Source organism: Canis aureus, chromosome 9 (genome assembly GCF_053574225.1).
Source record: "Canis aureus isolate CA01 chromosome 9, VMU_Caureus_v.1.0, whole genome shotgun sequence".
NCBI lineage: Eukaryota > Metazoa > Chordata > Mammalia > Carnivora > Canidae > Canis > Canis aureus.
The window spans coordinates 44,428,194-44,445,435 of record NC_135619.1 but is presented as its reverse complement, the minus strand read 5'-3'; the positions used below and the strand labels follow the sequence as shown (position 1 = coordinate 44,445,435).

General features: G+C 34.6%; 1 protein-coding gene and 1 long non-coding RNA gene across 16 annotated transcripts in view; one reads left to right on the top strand and one right to left on the bottom strand.

The window, feature by feature from the left end:
• The window catches only part of GPHN (gephyrin), a 620,043-nt gene that overhangs the window by 109,271 nt on the left and 493,530 nt on the right, over positions 1-17,242 (bottom strand). For all 14 annotated transcript variants that reach the window (XM_077909682.1, XM_077909670.1, XM_077909673.1 and 11 more), the window contains one exon: positions 3,777-3,914. In XM_077909682.1, coding sequence (XP_077765808.1) covers positions 3,777-3,914 — 138 coding nt within the window. The remainder of the gene's footprint in view (positions 1-3,776; positions 3,915-17,242) is intronic.
• The window catches only part of LOC144320764 (uncharacterized), a 141,942-nt gene that overhangs the window by 117,149 nt on the left and 7,551 nt on the right, over positions 1-17,242 (top strand). The window lies entirely within an intron of this gene.

Genomic DNA, 17,242 nt, shown 5'->3' with positions numbered 1-17,242 from the left:
TTCTCAATGTCACTAAAAACATTTGTGATTTGTAGGAAGAGGTAAAAATATTGACATTAACAGGAGCTTGGAAGAAGTTGATTCCAACCCTCTTAGATGACTTTGACGGGTTTGAAACTTCAGTGGAGGACATAACTACAGATATGGTGGAGATAGCAAGCGAACTAGAATTCGAAGTAGAACTTGAAGATGTGACTAAACTGCTGCAATCTAATATAAGACTTTACGAGGGATTGCTTCTTATGGATGAGCAAAGGAAGTGCTTTTTTAAAAAAATTTAGATTTTATTTATTTATTCATGAGAGACACAGAGACAGAGGCAGAGACAGAGGTTCCATGCAGGAAGCCCAGTGTGGGACTCGATCCCAGGACCATGGTATCATGCCCTGAGACCAAGGCAGATGCTCAACCGCTGAGCCACTCAGGCACCCCAAGAAAGTGGTTTCTTGTGATGGAATCTACTCCTGGTAAAGATACTATGAAGGTTGTTGAGATGACAACAAATGATTTAGATTATTACATAAACTTAGTTGATAAAGAAATGCAGGTATGAGAGGATTGACTCCAGTTTTGAAAGAAATTTTGCTGTAGGTAAAATGCCATCAAACAGCATCACTTGCTAAGAGAAATTGTTCATGAAATGAAGAGTCGTTGATGCAGCAAACTTAATTGCTGTCTTATTTTAAGAAATTATCACAGCCATCCCGACCTTCATCAACCACCACTCTGATCAGTAGGCAGCCATCAACACTGAAGCAAGACCCTCCAACAGCAAAAAGATTATGACTTGCTTAAAGCTCAAATGATGGTTAGCATTTTTTCAGCAGTATTTTTTAAAGTTTTTATTTAAATTCTAATAACATATAGTGTAATATTAGTTTCAGGAGAGCAGTAAAGGTTTTTAAAATATTTTATTTATTTATTTGAGATACAGAGAGAGCAAGAGCACGCTGGCAAGACAGCTTAAGTAGGTGAGGGGTAGAGAGAGAAGCCGATTCTTTGCTGAGCAGGGAGTCTCCATGCAGGGCTCAATCCCATGGCCTCAGGACCACAACCTGAGCGAAAGGCAGATACCCAACTGACTGAGCCACCCAAGTGCTCTAGTAAAGTATTTTTTAAAATTAAGATATGTACTTTCTTTTATAGACATAATGTTATTGCACATTTAACAGAGTTTGTATAGCATAAACACATTTTTTATATGTAGTGGAAAAGTGAAAATTCATTTTACTTGCTTTATTGCAATATTTACTTATATGTAGTGCTCTGGAATACCTGCAATATCTCTGAGGTATGTCTGTACTTTCACATAAATTGGTGAATGGATTGGATCTTTATGAATCTAATAATCCGGGAAGTTAATAATAAAGATCTGAACTAAATCAATAGCAGTGGGGATGGAGAACAAGGGATGGATTTCAGAGGATGTAGAGGTAAAGAAAATAAGTTTAGTATTGGTCATGTTACATTTCTTAGCAGCAGGTATACCTTTGGTGTAGGAGTCTGGAGCTCAGGTAAGGTCTGGGAAGTGATACAGAACTAGAAATTGCATAGTATTTGAAATGCATGAGGTTATCTGAAGTAAATGTAGAAGATCTGAAAAGGACCAAAGACAAAAACTCTAAAGAAAGTTTACATTCAAGGAATTGAAGAAGGAAAGCAAGCCTACGAGAGCCAATAAAGGAGACAAGTACTTTATTATCTACCTGTCTCTGTCCTATGCGATAGTGAAATCCATGACGCAGGCATTTCATTTTATTCATCTTTTATATCCAGGACCTAATATAGTACCTGACATTTAACAGATGTTTAGTAAATATTTGTTGAACAAACTGAGTATGTTTCTATATATAGTATTATTTCTTAAATACCTAACTAAAGTGCTTGGAAGGTTTAATTATAATACCCTTTTGCATTAAAAATTGATCCAACTCGAAGGTTGAATGCAAAGCTCACTATTATTTTTCATCATCATGGGTGGAAACATCCATGAAGAGTTTGCTTACTTATGAGTGACAACTGATTTAAAGAATAAACGAAGGGGAAACAAGCACATGAAGGGAAAAGAGAATCCATCTGACAGCATTTTTTTTCCTAAAAGAAAAATAAAAATGGTCATTTTCAATTCTGTTTTTTTCCTTAGAACGACTGAAATTCCTATTTAAATGTGACTTTGGTATACACAGTGCACCCAAAGGACTGATGTTAAGGGAAACTACCTTGAAATTATCACAAGCCAGGGATGGTTAACTTATTTTCATAATAAGTAAAGTATTTATTCATATTTTCTGAAAATATCTTGGTGTTGATATAAAAAATAACTGAATATTTTGCTTTCAACAGTACAAAGAAACATATTTCATTATAATTGCTTTCTGAAATCACATAGTTAATTGCTGACTAATTCCCCACTCCAATTTCTAAATCTTTATTTTCTTTAATGAGAAGTACAACAAAAATGAAAGAAAAGGTTTCAGCCTAATGATATATACATACCTAAAAGAATATAACTCAAAGATGTGTAACTATATAAAAACAACTTTTGTCTAAGTAGGGCAAGGACTAAAGAGCCTGAATTGGGCATTTAATGTTTCACTAGTGTTAGACCTTTTAAAAAAAGTTTTATTTATTTAATCTCTACATCCCACATGGGGAATGAACTCACAATCCCAAGATCAAGAGTTGCATCCCCTGAATGAGCCAGTCAGGTGCCCCATAGGTCTTTTATCATAAGTTGTTATGTTTTCTATGATTATTTTTTATATTTTAATACTGAGAGAAGAGCACTATCATGTAGTAAAAAGAAGAATGTAAATCTTGAGCTTTAATCCTATTCCTTTTCTGTAGCTCTGAGTGTGAGTTTCTTTGCAGAAAAATTATGGTGTTTGTATAGATGCTCTCTAATGTTCATTGAAGTTTGAATATTTTATACTTCATGAATGAAGTCTTTTATTTGTAAAATCAATCCTTTTGTGTTTATCTACATAACAAAAAAATTAAGAAACTACATTTTATTTAAATTGCACTAAAACTTCTATGCTGAATTTTTAGAAAGGAAAATGGTTGATTAAAAACTGAAAACACTGAGGAATACTACCTTTCCACAGGCTGCCTTCATGTGCTATTAATCTAAGAGTTTATATCTTCTCATTGGAAATGAGAAGATGGATGAAGTAGAAAAACTAGGTTAGACTGATTGCTCAGCTAGGTCAGACTGGTTGCTCAGTAAACAATGGATGAATTAATACAGTTTTTACATTTTACATTTAAAAATATGTTTTTCACAAAGGAAAACATGGTTATAAGACGCATTTATTATCTCCCATTTCTGACAAAACAGACATCCAGGTCTCCAGGATCGCGCCCTGGGCCAAAGGCAGGCGCTAAACCGCTGCACCACCCAGGGATCCCATCCTTCTTTATTTTTAATGAAAAAAAAAATTTCATCTGGAAAGAAAGAACTGCTTCACATTTAATTAAGATTATTAATATAAATTTAATATTATAAATAATTCATCAGCTTTTTATTTTGGACCCATGGGGTCCAAATACAGGGGTTGCAATTTTTAAGGTAAATTTGATCCCGACTGGATTAGCTCCATTAAGACTGATCTTAGAGTTGAGTAGAAATAAGCAAAAGAAGGAAAAAGAATGATGATAATAATTGTGATAATGGTTAATAACCTTTCTCCTTCAGGAAAACCATGTATTAATATTATATGAATCTTACTTGGAGAAAAATGTAAAGAAAAGGCAATGGGCAAATATAACCATACCTCGGTAGTTGATGATTTCTGTCCCAAGCACCGGAGTCATCTCCAGAACTGTGATGAAGGCTTTGTCCATAGATGTTAGAGGAAATGGAGACATGCGGTGTCTTCTAGCCACCTTGGTGATATCAACAGCACTGTGACCTAAACAGGAAGATAATTAACTAAGACTATGATGCTGAAACAGTGACAAAAAAGTGGGAATGTCTTATAAATATCATAAATTCTCATTTTCATATGTCTGTAAATGAACATTGCAAGGTGAGAAATTTTCTCTTGCTTCCAAAATTTAGCCTGCTTTGGTGGAACATTAAATCAAGTCAGCAATGTTACATCATGTGTCAAAACTTGGTGAAATTTTTTTATTTTTATTAAAGATTTATTTATTTATTCATGATAGACAGAGAGAGAGAGAGGCAGAGACACAGGCAGAGGGAGAAGCAGGCTCCATGCCGGGAGCCTGATGCGGGACTCGATCCAGCGGGACTCCAGGATCCCCTCGCAGGCGCCCCTCTGAGCCACCCAGGGATCCCCAAAACTTAGTGAAATTTAATGATGTTATTGGATAATCCTTTTAAGTGCCTACTGTGCATTGTGGCACTGTTTTAATTAATCTTCACAACAACCTTATGGGGAGGCATTATTATTATCTTTATTTACAGAGGAGGTTTATATATCTTGGCCTAAATCACAGAGCTATTAATAGCAGAGACTCAAACCGGGGTAGTATGGTTTCAGAGTCTATGTCCTTAACCACAAACTAAACATTGAACACTTAGTGCGCTAGTCAGTAAAATGAAATACCCAAACTTGAATTTATTTAGGATTTCAAAGGAAATTTTCTTTTTTTAGAAAAGTCACAGGAAAAGATTATTTAGCTACTCACTCCTTACTCACTCCCCTTCAGGGCATTAATGTTACCCATACACTAAATTTATTTTATCTCCAATTCCCTACTTTCAACTCTAGATTTACATGTCATCCAAACAGCTGGTGGATAAGAATATGCATCTCCAAACTTATAAATTATCCAACATGTTCAAAATCAAACTCTTAATTCTCCTATCCTTCTGTCTTACCCTTATGATGTTTTGTTCTCTTGTAATTTCCATCTCAGAAAACAGCATTGCCATCATGAAAGATTTAATTACTAATGGCAATGTCTGTGATGTACAAGGCCTTCAAAGGGACACAGAAAGAACAAATGGAGTCCTTTCTACTAAGTAGAGTAACTAAGGATCTTTGTCATATAGCAGTAACCCTTTTCTTATGGCATGACCATGTGAAATGAGCTATTTATACCAATGAAATTATCTTTCCCAATTCAAATGCATCTTTTTCAATCTGACAATTCCTTTTTTTTTTTCAATATGACAATTCTTAATATACAATGTTTAATCTTGGCTTGAAAATCCATTCTTTAAATTAGAAGTAAATGAAAAGATGCTTTCAAATGATAGAACAAAATATAATAGAAACAAGATATTCGGACAGGCTCTTCTTGATTAAATTAAAATTCTCAAGAAGTAACTTTACACCTCAAAACAACCAAACTGCCTAAAGTGTAAATCATTATTCATTCCTTGGATATAAAGAAAATCTCAAGGAAGGGGCTTGTTCTGCCCTATTAAGAACACTGCCGTTATTTATCATTGTATTTGAGACTTGAATTCCTTCTATTTCTACTTTCTGGATATTTGAGAGGAAAAAACCACCTAAAATAATGAATAGTTTTCCTAGGAAACCTAAGAGTGAAAATGTTGGTTTGTTCAGGTTAAATGGTGAGGACCTTTGGTGATTCAAAGGATGTGTGGTTCATATACATAAGCACTGACTTTTTCATATGTCTCTCAAATTAAGAGAAGTCAAGTTCAAAGCCTAAGGAAACATTAGCAATGGTGGAGTTCGTAGGCTTAGGATGACGTATCTGACAGTTTATGTAACTGAAAATACTTTTTCATATTGTTTTCTACTTAATACTCTTGTTTTCTACTTATTTATCTAAGATAATGAGCCCCACAGCATTTCTGACAAAACCTAGAAAACATGGTTGAAAGGATTGTGTTATTTTTTACGGCAGTATAAGAAATATTAAAGGAAAATACTCTTGAGATTTTGTGCATCAAGATTATAAAACAGCATTGTTATGAAATGTTTGCTCTATAATTTATATGCACAATCACCCATGGGATAAAATAAAATTCCTTAGATTAACATATAAAATGCTTCCTTTTCAGCCTCATCACTCACTACTCCATTAGAAAACTGACAATATTGTAGATATTAGAATATACCATACTATTTCATATTTTTCTGTCTTAGAAAAATGACACTTAGATGTTCACTTTGCCCAGAATGAAATTTCTCTTATCTTCTTAAGAAATTATTATTCTTCCTTCACAACTTTCTCCTGTAAGGAAGTAATCAAATAATGATGGAATATGCTCAAAAGGGACTGGACAAACCTGGGACAATTTAAGCATCATAGTAAATTAGGATAGTAATAGATAATATAATCCATTTAATAAAAGTAAGAATCTATTAATATATAAATTCTTCCTTACAGCAGAATGCCAACTGATGAATGAAGAAATGTTTGAATTAGAAAGTCATCACTTGGCAACTATCATAGTAAGGACTGGTTCAGGCAAAAATCATTAATGGATAAATAAAACTAAAAGGTAAAAATCTGAAGACAATGTATTTGTGTATTTCACTATATAGCCTCATAAAATTTGTATTGACTACAAAGCAAAATAGTAATTTTAGAATGGAGAAACCTGGCAAATAGCATCTTAACCAAGTGACCAAAGTTAGTATCACCAGTAATAGGACAAAATGACATCACAAACCTCTTGATATTATACATGGAGAAGGATACAACATCATATATGAGGTGTCTCTAACAAAAATGCATAACCTGAAACAAACCATCAGGAAATATCAGAAAAGTCTAAATTTGAGGAACATTCTATAAAGTAACTGACCAATGCTAAGGTCATGAAAAACACCCCTCACCCCCTACACACACATTAAGGAATTGCTCCAGATAAAGGAGCCTAAAGGCACATAGTTGCTAAAAGTAATGCATGACTCTGGATTGGATCCCAGATCAGAAGAAGAAAGTTTTTTCCTTTTACTATCAAGAATATTATTAGAAAAAGTGGCAAAATGTAATTTGAATAAGTATATAATAGTATTATGGCAAGGTTCATTTCCTGGTTTTGGTAATTGTATCATGGTTATGTAAGGGACTATTTTTTCTTTCTTTTCTCCTTTTTTAAAATAAAGGAAATATATATTTGAAGTATTTATAGGTAAAGAAGCATCATGCCTACAATTTACTCACAAGCAATTCCAGAAAATAACTCTATTAATATATAGAAATGACCAAGCAATTGTGGCAAGATGCTAACATTTGGGAGAATTTGGGTGAAAGGTATATAAGAATTCTTTGTTGCAACCTTTCTGAAGTTTGAAATTATTTCAAAATAAAAAAAACAAAAAAACCCTTCTTTTGGTAGTTTGTCCTTTATGAAGCAATATATAACCATTCCCTTTTTCCCTCCTGCACTGAGGCACTATGAACTATATTCTACCTTAGGATTCTCATTACATACTGTATTAACAACATATCTTACAGTAATTATACACACACACACACACACACATGCATACTTTCTTAGCTAGATTTTCAGCTCTTTGAGAAAGGAAAAAGTATCTTAATGTCAAAGACCAAGAATGCTATGCACACAGTGGTCACAAAGAAAATTTTTGTTGGATAAGGTCTTAAATGCTTGATTTTAATCACTCTAGAATATATAACTTGATAAAGAAGATGAACTGAGAGATAAACACTACATATAATTTCAAACATTATTCTGGTCAATGATTTCAATTTTCCTTTTACTTGAATTGTCCATTTTAAAAAATAATTGCAAACATTCATTAATAATAAGTTGAAACTATGTTTTTCCTCTTTACTTTTTTGTTTAAAAGTGTTAAAAGAGTCAGTGCACTAGGGAAATGAAAAAAGAAAAATAAAAAATACTTTAGCTGTGGTCAAGTAGTCAGGGAAATGGAAAATTAGCTTTAGGTTCAGTGTACATACTGCCTAAATAATTAACACTGTAAGTAACAATGTAAGTAAATCCTTATAGGTTATCTTTAGGTCAGGAGCTTTATCTATAGAAAAATTATAAGGCCAAAAGGAGGAAAAAGTCATTTATTTTCCAAGGTCAGGTGTGGACTGTTTTTATAGCTGTCTTCCTTCAGCTTTTATTTTCAATTTGTCATGTACAAGTAAGCTAAATATATAATATTAAAAGTAAACAGGTAAAATTAGCTGAGAGTACAGGATAAAAAGGGATGAAGTGAAAAATCTGATATTTGAAGATATAATGATAAAATAGATTAGCTAAAACAACACCAAAAAAGATAAAATTATTAAAAAAAAACTGTAAGTGGGAGTCAAGTGCTAACATACCCAACAAAGGCAAGCAAAGTCTTTTGAGTTGAGGTGGCTGCAGATATAAACAGTAATTTTTCATGACTGTTTTTATGAGGCTGGACTTCACTACAGGTGTTCCTAAGGACTGAGGACTCTTGAGGAGGGTCTCAAATCATAATCCTTAGGTTCTTGCTCTTATTACCATCACTAACACTATATAAAGACTTAAAAAATTGTGGGTACTGGTTATAGCTACTATAGCAAAAGACCAGCTTTCAGACACAATTTTCCCCTTTCAGATACAATCTTTCTTTCCCTTTTCCTTTTCACAAACTTTCTTTCATCAGATCTTTCTCCTCTTTGCTTACACTATTGGTGGTTACCCTTTGCTTTGCCATCATTCTGGTTCAGGAAATACAAACAGATATATTATTTGATCTGAAATCCTTTGGTTCATTCTTCTCCTGCTGTTTGATTTGTGGTTTTGTGCCCTTTTTGGGTCTCTGAACTTCAGCTTGCTTTTGTTAGGCTGCTAGGACCTTATTTTTAAACTTAAATAGCCAAAAGGCTGAGAATTCTCTTATTCTCCAAAGAAGTTGTCAGGATATAATTTCAGAGGCATTAATATAAATGTATGTATGTATAGATATGTGCATGTGTATAATATATATGTACCCACATATATGTAAACTTATATATTTGTTAGCTTCTATTTGGAATGTTTTCGTGTCACTATTAGGATTGTTTTCCTTAGTAGGCCTTTGTTCTAAACATTCTTTAGACAATGGTAGAGAAAAGGTAATTTTTCTGTAGAAATCATAAGCTATTATATCTCTAAAAGTGGAATCTAAGAATCTTCTAAAGCCCTTTCTAAGTATTATAATTAACTAGTCTCTATAATGCCCTGGGGAAACAACCAAGAGAAGTTCAAAGTCATTTTTGTAGTTAGAGGAGTTTTACCAGCTCCTAAGAGCTGCCATTTCCCTTAGTTAATCTTCTTTAATGGTGCTGTTTTTCATATTATTAGGTATAAGCACATAAGGCTTCAACTCCAGAATGTCTATTCTAGTTATTAATTTCAGTGACAGACTAATAAAAGAGTAAATTTTGACTAGTATCTTTTTTAAGATGTACACACTGTTAAATATGATCACTAAGCATGTGGGAGAGGTCAATTTATGTAGTTGAGAAAGAAAATCTTAGAACAGGTGATGATACAGGCAAATATGAAGAATGAGTCAGTGTCCTTGGTGAAAACAGAAATCTAGTTTTTAAGGTATTTTGCCAAGAAGCAGAAACTATAGTTTATCTATATTTATTGGGTACTTGATATGATTCTTGTCTTTCTATAGGCCTAAAAAGTGGGGTTAATTCACAACTAATTCTGCTCATGCAAGGGCTGTAATTTTTAATTAAAAGTATAAATCACAGTATGACTATAACTGTAGAATTAAAATTAATTATAAAAATATAATCTAATACTGGAATAAAAAATTATGTGTTAGTAGTAGTTATTTTTAAGTATAGGATGAAACTGATTTTTCTTCCTATTCTGTATTATTTAGATTCTTGACAATAATCCTGCATCACTTAAAAATATTTAGTAAATGTTTTAAAATTTGAAGTAATTATTTTCTTAGCCAACTCTAGCCAATTCTTCCAAATTCATGATCCAAATTCTGGGGTTCTAAGGAAATTTCTCAACAGCATCTGCTTTAATTGTTTTTAACCATCAAAAAAGCTTCTTACATGTACACCTGAAACTAATATAATACTATATGTTAAATATACTGGAATTAAAATAAAAACTTAAAAAAAGAAAAAGTTTTGTACTGCCTTAGGGATATAGTTCAGTGACCTAGAGTAATGTGTTAGGCTTTTCATGATCTGTTCTTCCTCTTCGACTTATCCCTCTTTGCTCTTACATATATCCTTATTCCAGCTATAGCAAGCTTAATAATTTCTAGTACATAGCATGATTTTTTCTCAGACATCTGTCTTAACTGCTCTTCTACTTCCAGTACAACTAGCAAACACCTGCTTATTTTTAAGACTATGAAGATAAAGTATGGGTCATATCAACATAAGATCTTGTAATTCATATGTTGCCCAAGTTAGAATTTGGGGTCATTCTTGACTTCCTTACCTTCCACATCTAGTTACCAATCCTGTCAATTGTGATTCCTTAATATTTCATAAAATCCTGTATTGTTTATCTATTTCTGTTTAATTCAAGCTTTCATCAGATTCCTGCTTCTGATCTCACCCAGAATCAATCCATTCTTCACATAGTAGTAAATGCTCTTTCAAAATTTCAAATTTGATCTTGTCATTCCACATTCAAATTCCTTTATTGACCTTTACAGTAAAGTCCAAACCCATTATCATGGCAATTAAGAGGTTCATTTGCTATATGGCCAAGTGGAGGTCATAATTTGGTAACTTCTCCAGCCTCTAATTTCCCTCTCTTCCTCTTCCTCAAACTGCACTCCCTCCTCCATCTGTGTGTTACAATGCTTGGTGCATAGTAAAGCTCTTCATAAAAGTTAGATTATTTGCATTAGGGGTGCGTGGGTGGCTCAGTGAGTTAAGCAACCTACTCTTGATTTTGGCTCAGGTCATGATCTCAGGGTTGTGGGATTGAGCCCTACATCATCAGGCTCCATTCTGGGAATGGAACCTGCTTAAGATTTCCCTTCTCTCTCTTCCTCTCCATTCCCCACATCTAAAACATGTTAGATATTTGAATTAATATTATTTTAAATAGAGCTTTCGTTTGAGATAGATTTAACTTCATGTGGAAAGAACAGTTTGAATAAAGCAGCTGCTTTTGCTCTCCCACATTCCTCTCCAATTTTTTCTATCCTGCTCTGTGCTCCAAAAGGCTAACATTTATGGATAGAACCAATGGACTTCTTATACCTATGGCTTCTATTGAGTTCAACCAATGGAAGCTACTGGCAGGAGAATGGAGAGCAGAAGAATACAGACAAGGTATTTATTCCTTTGGCCTCGTCCGCTGGTTGGCAGTGGTTACGTTCCTTTAATACAAACGTTTAGTTCTGTGAGACAGGCCTCCCTAACAGACTTATTTTAGACAATTATTCCCTTCCCTGGCTCCTTAAGGCTTAAGGGTAGCAACCATTTCCTGCTGTTGCTAATCCCAAAACTTCTTCAACTTATCTTGCTTTCCCTTAATCCTGGCTACTCTGTTATAACTAGTTCCTTTATTAAATTCTCTATTATCTTGTTTGAGTGTATCATTTGACTCCTGCCTGGATTAAGGCAAGGTAAGGTGAGACTGTACACAGTATGATTAGGAAATAATGTAGAGATTGATATTGGTAGAGCACTGGGCTTGTAATGGGGAACAGAGGGAGTTGAGGCTAAAGAAGTAACTAAGACCAGATAATAAAAGCTTTGAATTGCTAGATTTGGAAATTGAACTTTATCATTTAAGCCAATTGGAAACCATTTACATAATTTTATCATGTAAGCTAACATTTTGAAGTTTTTAAGCATAAGAGTGACACCTATAAAGATTTCTTGTAGACAAGTTCTAACATAGAAAGGTTGAAAAAATTAATTCGACATCACATGTCTAAATAGATAATAGGTCAAAATGAAAAGACCAGATGTCCAGATTTTCTTTGGTGTGCTTTCTCCTATATCACATTAGAGAGGCTTTCTTCCCTTCAACTTCATTCACTAAATATACACTGAATATACTCTCTCTATGCAAGGCACTTTATTAAACACTAGGGAGTAATGGTGAGGTAAATAAGATGAAATTCCCATTTCTCAGTCTCATGGAACACAGAAATCAGACAGTGTTCTAAGGAAAAAGTAAAACAAATGGTAAATGCTTATGTTTTAATATTAAAACAAAAACTATGGGGTAGCCCGGGTGGCGCAGCGGTTTAGCGCCGCCTGCAGCCCAGGGCGTGATCCTGGAGACCCTGGATGGAGTCCCGCAGCGGGCTCTCTGCATGGGGCCTGCTTCTCCCTCTGCCTGTGTCTCTGCCTCTCTCTCTCTGTCTCTATGAATAAATAAATAAAATCTTTAAAAAAACAACAACTATGTATGATAATGCAGAAAAGAGAATAACTAGTTTTGATGGCACAAATGGTAAAGTTCCATGAAGGAGGTGACAATTGAGCTTTAAACGATAGGAAAAAGGAAAGAATATTTGAAATAGAATGAACAAAATAATAGAGATTTGAAAGTACTTTTAGAGAATGAGGAATCATCTAATGAGGCTGGAGGTGGAGAGTATGAAATATAAGGCATAAGGGTGGTCATTTCAGTTAAGGATAGGATTTAGTGGCTTCATACTGTAGAAAATGGAAAACTACTCAAGATTTTTTTAAAAAGATTTTATTTATTTATTCATCAGAGCCACAGAGAAAGGCAGAGACATATGCAGAGGGAGAAGCAGGCTCCCTATGGGGAGCCTGATGCAGTACTCCATTCCAGGACCCTGGGATCACCACCTGAGCCAAAGGCAGATGCTCAACCACTGAGCCACTCAGGTGCTCCACTAGTCAAGATTTTTCATACAAAAGTGACACATACTTAATGCAATACTTGCTTGCAAGGAAGAGAGACTGCAGACAGGCAAAACAGTATGCTACTACAATCTTAAAGGTTAGAGACAAAGAATGCCTGAGCTAACATAACAGGTACTGGAAAAAGAATTTTTAGAAGAGCCATAACAAATGGTTCTATGATTGGCTGTACTTTGGGAGGGAGAGATAAATATTATGATGAGACGTCAAGTTTGGTTATGAGAGTAAGTGGGAATGACATTAACTAAGATAGCAATAAAGGGACCATTTGGAGGGAAGAGTATTAAGTTTAGTTCTGATGAGGGAAATGTGAGATGCAAGCAGAATATCAAGGGGTGATTCTAGTTATGTAACAAGAGGAGCTTGGAGTTTGGGAGAGAAGGGTTTTTTTTCTTGTGTGACTGAAACTCTATACCTATGGAACAGCAATGCTCCATTTCCTTCTCCTTCCAGTCCCTGGCAATCACAATTCTGTTTTCTGTTTCTATGAGTTTGATTATTTTAGATACCTCAGTTGAGTTATGCAGTGTTTGCCTTTTGTCCCAGGCTTATTTCATTTAGTATAATGTCTCAAGATTCATTCATGTTCTAGCATATGATGGGACTTCCTTCTTTTTTAAAGGCTGAGTAATATTTCATTGTATGTATACACTCATTCATCTGATGATGGGACATTTAGGCTGCAGAAGCTATTGTGAAAATTGCTGCAATAGACATGGATATGCGAATATCTCTTTGAGATCTTGTTCTCAATTCTTTTGGATATATACTCAGAAGTTGGATTGCTGGATTATATGGTAGTTTTACTGTTATTTTTTTTAGGCACTTCCACAGAGTTTTCCATTGTAGTTGCACCATTTTACAATCTCATCACAGTACAGTAGGGTTCCAATTTGTCCACAACCTAGTCACACTTGTTATTTTTATTTTTTGGTAGTAGCAGTTTTGATTTGCATTTCCCTTATGATGAGTGATGCTGACCATCCTTTCAAATTCTCAGTGGCATTTGTATATCTTTGGAAAAGTGTATACTCAAATGGGCAAAAGACATGAACAGAAATCTCACAGAGGAAGACATAGACATGGCCAACAAGCACATGAGAAACTGCTCTGCATCACTTGCCATCAGGGAAATACAAATCAAAACCACAATGAGATACCACCTCACACCAGTGAGAATGGGGAAAATTAACAAGGCAGGAAACAACAAATGTTGGAGAGGATGTGGAGAAAAGGGAACCAGAAATGGATCCTCAACTCTAAGGTCAACTCATCTCTGACAAAGCAGGAAAGAAAGCCAATGGAAAAAGGACAGTCTCTTCAACAAATGGTGTTGGGAAAGTCACAATGTAGAAGAATGAAACTGGACCATTTCCTTACACCATACTCAAAGGTAAACTCAAAATGTGTGAAAGACCTAAATGTGAGACAGGAATATACCAAAATCCTAGAGGAGAATACAGGCAGTAACCTCTTTGACCTTGGCCACAGCAACTTCTTGCTAGACACATCTCCAGAGGTAAGGGAAACAAAAGCAAAAATGGTCTATTGGGACTTCATCAGGATAAAAAGCTTTTGCACAGTAAAGGAACAGTTGACAAAACCTAAAGACAACCTATAGAATCAGAGAAGATAATTGCAAATGTCTTATCAGATAAAAGTTTAGTATCCAAAATTCTATAAAGAACTTATCAAACTCAATACCCCAAAACCAAATAATCCAGTTAAGAAATGAGCAGAAGACATGAACAGACATTTCTCCAAAGAAGACCTACAAATAGGCAACAGACACATGAAAAAATGCTCCATATTGCCTGGCATCAGGGAACTACAAATCAAAACCACAATGAGGGACACCTGGGTGGCTCAGCAGTTAAACGTCTGCCTTTGGCTCAGGGTGTGATCCTGGAGTCCTGAGATCAAGTCCCACATTGGGCTCCCTGCATTTTGTGAAATGCCTTTTCTGTATCTATAAGATGATCATGTAGTTTTTGCTCTTTTTTCTGTTAATGTGATGCATCCTCCTTCTCTCTCTGCCTATGTCTCTGCCTCTCTCTCCATGTGTCTCTCATGAATAAACAAAATCTTAAAAACACACAAACAAACAAAAAAACAAAACCACAATGAGATACCACCTCACACCAGTCAGAATGGCTAAAATTAACAAGTCAGGGAACAACAAATGGTGGTGAGAATGGGGAGAAAGGGGAATCTTCTTGCACTGTTGGTGGGAATGCAAGCTGGTACAGCCACTCTGGAAAACAGTATGGAGTTTCCTCAAGAGGTTAAAAATAGAGCTACTGTATGACCCAGCAATTGCACTACTAGGTATTTACCCCAAAGATACAAATGATCTGAAGGGGCATCTTCACCCCAATGTTTATAGTAGCAATGTCCACAATAGTCAAACTGTGGAAATAGCTGAGATGTCCACTGATTGATGAATAGATAAAGAAGATGTGGTATATATACAAAACAGAATATTACTCAGCCATCAAAAAGAATGAAATCTTGCCATTTTCAACAACATGGATGGAGCTACAGAGTATAGTGCTAAGTGAAATAAATCAGTCAGGAAAAGACAAATACCATATGTTTTCATTCATGGGTGGAGTTTAAGAAACAAAACAGATGAACATAGGGGAAAGGAGGGAAAAAGAAGATGAAAACAGAGAGGGAGGCAAACCATAAGAGACTCTTAAAACCATAGGAAACAAACTGAGGGATGCTGGAGGGGAGGTAGGTAGGGAGATGGAGTAATTGGTGATGGGCATTAAGGAGAGCATGTGATGTGATGAGCACTGGGTGTTATATGCAACTGATGGATTACTGAGCTCTGCATCTAAAACTAATGATGTACTATATATTGGCTAAGTGTTCTAGCTAGAATTTTCAGTACCATATTGAATAGAAGTGGTGAAAGTCGGTATTCCTGCTGTTTGTGATTATAAAGGAAAATCTTTCAGTTTTTTACTGTTGTGTATAATTTACTTATGCGCTTTTCATATATAACTTATATTATGTTGAGGTAATTTCCTTCTATTCCTATTTGGTGAGTGTTTTTATGAAGGGTGTTAAATTTTGTGAAATGCCTTTTCTGTATCTATGAGATGATCATGTAGTTTTTGCTTTTTTTTTCTGTTACTGTGGTGCATTCTGCTTATTGACTTTTGTATGTTGAAACATCCCTGCATCCCAGGGATAAATCTCACTTGTTCACAGTATATAATATCTTTAATGCGCTGTTGAATTTGGTTTTCTAGTATTTTGCTGAGGATTTTTGTATCTACAATTTTTTTTAAAAGATTTTATTTATTTATTCCTGAGAGTCATATACAGAGAGGCAGAGACATAGGCAGAGGGAAAAGCAGGTTCCCTGCTGGGCCAGACAGATGCTCAATCACTGAGCCACCCAGATGTCCCTGCATCTATATTCTTAAGAGATATTGGTCTGTAGTTTTCTCACAATATCTTTGTCTGGCTCAGGGTAATGATGGCCTCAGAAAATGAGTTAATAAGTGTTCCCTCTTCTTCAATATTTTGGAGGAGTCTGAGAAGAATTGGCATTAATTCTTTAATTGTTTGGTAAAATTCTACAGTGAAGTCATCTGGTTCTGGGCTTGGTGGTGGGAAGCTTTTAGTTACTGACTCAATCTCCTTACTAGTTATTAAGTCTGTTTGGATTTTCTATTTCTGCATGATTCAGTCCTGGTAGACTGTATATTTCAAGAAGTTTTCCATTTCTTCTAGGCTATCCAACTTGTTGGAATATAATTATTCAAAGTAGTCTCATAACCTTTTAAAATTTTTGTGACATCAGTTGTAATGTCTTCTTTTTCATTTCTAATTTTAGTTATTGAGTCTTCTCATTCTTAGTCTAGCTAAGGGTTTGTCAAATTAGCTAATGTTTTAAAAAAGCAACTCTTCATTTTGTTGATTTCTTCTATTGTTTTTCTACTTTCTATTTCATTTATTTCTGCTCTAATATTTATTATTTTCTTCCTTCTGCTAACCTGAAGTTAGGCTTTAGCTCTTTCTTTTCCTATTTTTTGAAATGTATAGTTAGGTTGCTGATTTCAGATCTTTCTTCTCTTTAATGTAGATTTATTGTTATAAACTTCTCTGTATTACTGCTTTTGCTGTATCCCAAAAGTTTTAGTGTTTTGTTTTGGTTTTCATTAGTCTCAAGTTATTTTCTAATTTCTTTGTGTTTCTTCTTTGACTCATTGGTTGTTCAGGAGTGTGTAATTTCCACATATTTGTGATTTTTCTAATTTTCCTTTGTTATTGGTTTCTAGTTTCACTGTCTTGTTGAAAAAGATACTTGGTAGATTCAACCTTCTTAAATTTGTTAAGGCTTTTTAAATGTGGTCTAACATTTTGTCTCATGATATGTGAATACATATGCGAAGAATATGTATTCTGCTGCTGATGAGTGCAGTGTTCTGTGTAT